Source organism: Dipteris shenzhenensis, chromosome 3, assembly GCF_047967505.1.
Source record: "Dipteris shenzhenensis isolate YYH24624 ecotype China chromosome 3, Dip_SZ_1.0, whole genome shotgun sequence".
Lineage (NCBI taxonomy): Eukaryota > Viridiplantae > Streptophyta > Polypodiopsida > Gleicheniales > Dipteridaceae > Dipteris > Dipteris shenzhenensis.
Window position 1 is genome coordinate 52,447,475 of NC_141598.1, and position 6,986 is coordinate 52,454,460.

Genomic DNA, 6,986 nt, shown 5'->3' on the forward strand with positions numbered 1-6,986 from the left:
TTGAGGAGGAGGGAGGAAGGAGGAAGAGGGAGGAAGGAGGAGGAGGGAGGAGGAGGGAGGATGAGGAGAAGGGAGGAGGAGGAGGAGGAGGAGGAGAAGGTAGGAGGAGGAGGAGGAGGGAGGAAGGAGGAGGAACGAAGGAGATGGGAGGAGGAGGAGGAAGGAGGAGGAGGAGGAGGGAGGAAGGAGGAGGAGGAGGGAGTACAAGGGTAGAGAGTGCAAGGGTAAGGGCATGCTAGAACACGATAGTATAAGAGAGCATGGACGCAATGGAGATCCATGGCATGAACACAATAGTGAGCTTGAAGACTGAACCCCAAAGAGTGGGAGATCCATTCCATTGAGATATATTTATACATGGTCTCTACACAATCTGTTGGTACCTCCGTATTGGGACCTCTTTTGTAGGAGACCTTTTGGACAGGAGTCCCTCCACTTTTGGGGGGGACCTTTTGGGTCTCTACACAAAGTGGGGGGACCTTTTGGGTGTCTACACAAAGTGGAGGGACAAGTTTGGGTCTCTACACAAAGTGGAGGGACCTCTGAAAGTGTAGGCTTTTAGTCTTTCTCTCTCTAGATTTAGTATTTCTCTCTCTAGATCCTGATTTTGCAAGTATGATTTGATCTTTTCTAGAGAGGATTTTGGCTATCCTCATCCTTTTATATTTATCATACCATCTTTCAGGCTTAAGATATTACAAGTAGAGCTTTGCCGCTACTTTACACACACAATGCTGTCATAGTTGTTGTCCTAGACTACACTTCTAGTCCTTATTGCTGGTTCAGGGTTCGAAAGGGGGACATGGTTGAGAGAGCTAACTAGGACTTCCAGGGTTCAGAGGGGGTTGCAGGGTGAGGAAAGGGGGTTGGTGGAGATGGGGGAAATGGAGGTGGGGGGGGAGGAGATGGGGGGTGGGGGTGGAGGGGGAAAGATGGGGCTGAAGAGGGAAGGGGGGTGGTGGAGATGGGGGGGTTGGAGGTGGAGGGGAAAGAGATGGGGGGTGGGACAGGGGAAAAGGGGGTGGTGGTGCAAATGGGGGGTGGAGGGGGAGATGGGGTGTAGAGAGAGATAGAGAGATGGTGGAGGGGAAGGTGATGGGGGTAGAGAGAGGTTAAGAGATAGTGGAGGGGAAGGTGATGGAGGTAGAGAGAGGTTAAGAGATAGTGGAGTGGAGGGTGATGGAGATGGGGGGTGGAGGAGATGGGCAGTAAAGAGAGGTAGAGAGATGGTGGAGGGAAAGGTGATCAGGTAGAGAGAGGTAGAGAGATAGTGGAGTGGAGGGTGATGGAGATGGGGAGTAGAGAGAGGTAGAGAGATGGTGGAGGGGAAGGTGATGGGGTAGAGAGAGGTAGAGAGATAGTGGAGTGGAGGGTGATGGAGATGGGGGGTGGAGGAGATGGGGAGTAGAGAGAGGTAGAGAGATGGTGGAGTGGAGGGTGATGGAGATGGGGGGTAGAGGGGGTGGAGGTGGAGGGGGAAAAGAGGAGATGGGGTGTAGAGAGAGGTAGAGAGATGGTGGAGGGGAAAAGGATGGTTACCTTGACTGGGGCAGATGGGGGATGGACGAAAAAAATGGAGGTGGTGGGGAGGAAGATGATGGGAGGTGGAGATGGAAATGGAAGGGGGGGGGTGACGGAATAAGTGGTGGTGGAGGGGGGGGTTGACGAACAAAGTGGTGGTGGTGGTGGTGGAAATGGTGGATGGAAATTGGAGGACGAAAAATAGAGAAAGACAAAAATAATGAAGGCTTAACAGAATTTGGAAACGGAAGTGGCTAGCAAAAGTGTGGGGAAAGCAATGGGGGGGGTTGGTGTTGCTTTTATAGGATGTGGGGGGATTAAAGATTAATTTTGGGTGTTTAGTGTATTAATGTGAATTTGTAAGTCAACATTATCCTTTCCGACATCATTTGGAAGCATTTTCTCAATCCTTTGCCTCAAAAGATGTATCTTGAATGGTTTTTCGAAGGGGGTTCATTTTCACACATGCCAGCACGTGCTCTGCTTTCGCTTCAGGTGCTAATCTCCTCGGCTGCAGTGCCAAATGTTGTCTCTGTTTTACTCGTTGTAGCATAGGTGTTCACAAGTGTAGCATCAGTCCTCGGGTCGTGTTCTGGTGAGAGGTATAGGCTAAAGCATGGAAAGCAGATCTCATGCACATGTGAATGAGAAAGAGGGCTTGATTATAACGATTGATGGAGGCTCTCACCTCCATGGGAGTTCAAGGGTTTAGAAGGGGGTTTCAGGGTTCGAAAGGGGGACAGGGTTGAGAGAGCTAATTAGGAGTTCCAGGAAGTACACTACATGAGCTTCTCCTCAACCCAAGGACACACCTAAATAAGAACATTAGGCATGGGTTAATGGGTCTCCAATGTTGTGCTAAAGTGATGCATACCCATTTGAGAGCACGCTGCATAACTTCTTTTTTTTTTGTTGAAAACCAAAATGGATTGAAAAATTGGAATCCAAACTAGTGGGAGTACTGCGGTGATTATAAAACATTGATAGTTGTTGGTATTAGTATCTAGATTCACCCTAAAATAGAAGAAGTTGAAAAAGCGCAATCTGTGCATGTGCAAAGATCTTTAATAAATCCAACACTATTTACAATTTTGAATTGCTTCTTTTTCCATGCACTTACTTGCTATATGGCTCATAAGCATGCCAAAGGCCATTGCATTTGATAATACACAACATCAAACCTGACAGTGTGCCGTTTGGCCTATTTGTGTTTTGAAGCATTTTAGGCCTCATTACACTTGTTTGGGATATCAAATTCTATTGGCGTGTATCGCCAGAGGAGGAAAAACCGGCGGCTAAAATTTTGTTACTCCCATAAATTTCAAATTTTCACACCTCCCGCCCATCAAATCTTAGAAGATTAAGTACCCACAACTTGCCCCCGCCTTGCAACCTACACGCACCTTGACGTGACCTTACGCAGGCTTTGGTTTGCCATTGTCTTCTTTCAGGTAAGTTGTCTTCTATTCTTTGCTTGCCTCACTAGCTAGGTTCTTTGGGTCTATTTTGGGCTGATCGTGGCCATGGCATCAATGGCAACATGTAGCTCGCCATGGCTTGCAAGAGGAGCAGACAGAGGCTACGAGATAGAAAAGTTGAAAAGCCGGGTCAACAAGGCACAACAAACAGAGTGTCAGTCGAGGAAAGCATTGGCATGGTATTGAAATGGAAACACCGAGACACTTTTGCAACATCTATGAAGGGAAAAACAACGAGAATAAAGAAGACTCCTTGCAAATTAGCAGCAAGAAGCAGTTGTAGATGCATGCATTCGATCATTGCCAATATTGGAGCGAAGAACACGAGCTGTGGTATCATGATTGGTGGGAGCACTCGAGGGAACAACATCAGGACATTCTGGTGATTACCAGTCTCGAGTCTTCAAAAGCTTTAGCTTGCACCCTAAAGTTCGTAGAGTAACAACCCTACCAAGATGCATGAGAACATATAAAAATAAGCCCATAGGGATACATATCCATGTGCACATAAGGATGACACATAGAAACATAAAAACTAGACCCTTGGAAAGTATAACGTCAAGCCTTGATGCTTGAAGATATTCAACTTTGAGCTCTTCATCGTTTAGAGTTCCATCTTCGTTTAATAGTTGCTTCATATAGCAACATAGTTCATAGATCTATTGTGAGGAGAAGACTTGAAATGCAAGAACAACTCCCTAGTTTCCTTATTAATAAGGGCATTGCCAGGAGCAAGAAACCTGAAAGTAAGGAAGAGTTTTATACTACAATTCAGCTAGAATGCAGCAAACAATATATGCAAACCTAAAAACAAGCAATCAATCAAAAAATGGACAAGATGAGAGGAGTCAAAACAACTCAGATAGCTAGAAAAACGAAGGGGCACAAATTTTTAGGACCATATATATCTAGAACACAACCACACTCTGACTAAAGAGCAACGATTGACAGCTATGAGCACCACTTTACCATGGTCACAAGTCTTGGTAGGCAAATTGACAAACCGAAGAACATCACCTCGTCGATCAAACTTCTTCGGAGGTAAATATAAATTGTATGGGACTAGGAGAGAAGCAACGTTCTAGATGTGAAGGAGGTTATGAAGACAAGTGGATGGGAGTGGGGAGGCTTCAGAACGTTTCTAGAGCTAGAAGGACGCAAGCAGCAAGAAAGCTCCCAAAGGAAACATTTTGGGTAGAGGAAAAACCTTACGTAGAGTCAATTAACTTGAGAGAAAGTACAAAATTCAAAAAACATGCAAATTCACACAAAAGGGTCTTAATCCTCCCCTCTAGCAGTGTCTCTATGAGGCACTATTAATAGAAACATCCAAGTCTCCACTAAAGCAATTCTATGCAAGTCATCCACGTCTCCATCACTTCATGTCTTAAAACGCCTGAGTTAATTTTTGTGCATATGCTTAAAGTCCTAAAGACCTAATTATAAGATGTGAGGGGGAATGAAGAGGTGCGAATTACCATATAGTTCTCTTGCGAGCGTGGCCACTCCAATCTCGGTGTGACACTCTCTCTCAATCTGGGCCGTTGTTACGTAGCACAACGCGCAAGATCTACCGTCGATGGAGTTCATCAACGCATGCAGTAACCTCTGTTTGCATTGTCTACAAACTCGCTCATTGCACTGATCGTCTTTCCTTTCAACCCTCCATATCACCTCTTGCACTTTCCCTTCCATATCTCAGCAATGCTGCTTGCTTGCTCGTATCCAGACCAGGCCGTCGTCTTCCTCTGATCACAGCCTGACTCGCCTCCGGAACCCCAAGACTTTCCAGGGTCCGGAGCACTTTCATGAGCCTTGTCGACGCACCTCCTGCTGTCGAGGAGCAACAGCCTCCGCCATCCTCCATCAACGATACTGCAGACTCCTCCGTCACAAACCCGATAAGCACTCCGTCATGTAGCAACTTTGGAAGCCGCAAAGCCAGCAGTGTCAGCAGCCAAGGCTCCTTGCGAGAACAGCAGCGTCCGCACAGCAGAAACTCCATCGGAAGCAGCCGTCTGGAAATTCGACAGAGCCCGAGGTGGGCAGTTAGAACTCCGGACTCGCTTTCCAGGAAGAACAATATAATCAAGGAGAGCCCCAAACTCAAACCGGCCACACTGATTACTCGAGCAGGCACATCCAGAACAGGCACCCCCGATTCCCATCGCAGGTCGTTTGTCCGAGAAAGCCCCAGATTGCCAAGAGTAAGCACGCCAGAGTCTTTGCCTCGGAGTTATTCAGAGATCCCAAGATTGAGAGTTAGCACTCCAGACTCATTCTCCAGGGGCAGTACTCGCAGATCAAGTTTTCAAAGCCAGGGAGAAGATACCTGGGATTTCAGCGTTGCTACCTCTAGTTCCCTGCTTAAAGAGGACAACCAAAACTTTTATTGCAAGCCCAGCCCTAGGAGTTGCCTGCACGTTTGCGGCCCTTCCGGTCGTAGGAATCCTATCGGTCCTGTTAGCGACGTAAAAGACCAACGGATCACCATCTGGCAGCCGCAGCAACACAAGGTTGAACCGTATGCAAGAAGGAAGGCCAATCCTGAGGGTTACTTGTTCACCTGCTTCCTTGATTACAACAGATACATCCCTGCTCCTCCTCCCGTGTCCTTTGACTATTTTGTGCGTCCGGAGAGCCTGCAATACTCATCGTATACACCTTGCTCTCTTCCGAGTACTCCAAGGTCAAATTGCTCCTCTGCGTTCTCTCAGCCTGGTGGACGGCTATATTCTCGACCACCAACGCCACCTCGTCTGACCCGAGCAAAGGTATCTCGATATGGCAAATCGTTCTGTTAACTTTCTGGTGTTTCCAACCAGGCATTCTAATGTAAGCTAGATAAGTACCGAAATGTATTCAGTAGTTAAGGTAACTAGCACGTGTCCTTTCGCAGGACGTTCATAGGGTTGCGATGGCAGGCGCACCGGTCGATGTAAAAGAACTTCCAAATTGCTACATTTTTGTTGTGGAAGTTCCTGGTCTAAAAAATACAGACGTAAAGGTGAGACTGAGAAGAATCTTGTTAATCTCTATCCCCGTCTTCATTTCCCCAAGCCGAATTCAAATACAGCTTAAACTTAATTGCTTCCAAACGTTTCGATCAACGACTGTTTCTCAGGCCATATGTTTTCTCAATATATAATCAATAGGCGGTATCCCAACGTGACCTCCAACCAGCCTTGTAAAATATGTTTCTCAGGTCCAAGTTGAAAACGATAGTATTCTAAAGATAAGTGGAGAAAGGAAACGCGAAGAATGCACGGAATGCGACATTAAATACATCCGCGTGGAGCGTCAAGCTGGAAAATTTCAAAGAAAATTCAATCTAGCCGCCAATGCTAACTTGGACAATATATCCGCAGCTTGCCAAGATGGTCTATTGTCGGTCGTTGTGCCAAAAACTCCGGCCCCAGAGCATCACAGGCCAAAGAACTTTGAGGTAAAGATCGGCACAATGCATTAGCTGCCTTTGTGCGCTCGCATGTAACGCTTTTTTTATAGACAGACAGCATTCCTGGTCCGTAAAGATGTAGCCCGAGGTGCTACTATCCACAGACTTTCCACAGTTCGCAAATACTTACAGAAGTCAAACAATCATTCTGGAGATTTGTCGTTGCCCTCATGTAAACTTGTGTTCAACGATTAATTCGTTATGAAACTCGGGTTTCTTTTCTTGAAGTGCGGCACTTATAAAAAAAACTCTGAACACGTTGTATAGCTGTGAACATGCCCAGGGCATTGTAGCGACACGTTTCCTTTTGACAAACACATTGAACAGGTTTGACTAATTAATATCCGGCTAGACAGAACACCTCACATATAGAGTAAGATGCACCTAAGGACACAATGAGGTCACACATAATAAAAGCAAGCTCTCTCCTACCAGCATATGTAGAGTTCAGTAGAGGTACATCTCAATGTGCACTATAAGAAAATACAGCACAGCTAATCATGTCAACAATCGTATGAGCCGCCTGTATG

At 46.3% G+C, this 6,986-nt stretch overlaps 1 protein-coding gene across 1 annotated transcript; it reads left to right on the forward strand.

Annotated features, from left to right (window-relative positions):
• The first annotated feature begins 4,807 nt into the window (after positions 1-4,807).
• Positions 4,808-6,468, forward strand: LOC147903988 (uncharacterized). The gene is made up of 3 exons (XM_087372368.1): positions 4,808-5,773; positions 5,899-6,006; positions 6,205-6,468. The coding sequence occupies exons 1-3, from the start codon at positions 4,808-4,810 to the stop codon at positions 6,466-6,468; spliced, it is 1,338 nt and encodes a 445-aa protein (XP_087228494.1).
• The last annotated feature ends 518 nt before the right edge of the window (positions 6,469-6,986 follow it).

Bases quoted from the DNA above. Each gene is read 5' to 3' on its own strand.
- LOC147903988 (XM_087372368.1), top strand. From the start codon at position 4,808: ATGAGCCTTGTCGACGCACCTCCTGCTGTCGAGGAGCAACAGCCTCCG. The intron at 5,774-5,898 runs GTATCTCGATAT...GTCCTTTCGCAG, and splicing joins CTCGTCTGACCCGAGCAAAG to GACGTTCATAGGGTTGCGAT. The intron at 6,007-6,204 runs GTGAGACTGAGA...TATGTTTCTCAG, and splicing joins TAAAAAATACAGACGTAAAG to GTCCAAGTTGAAAACGATAG.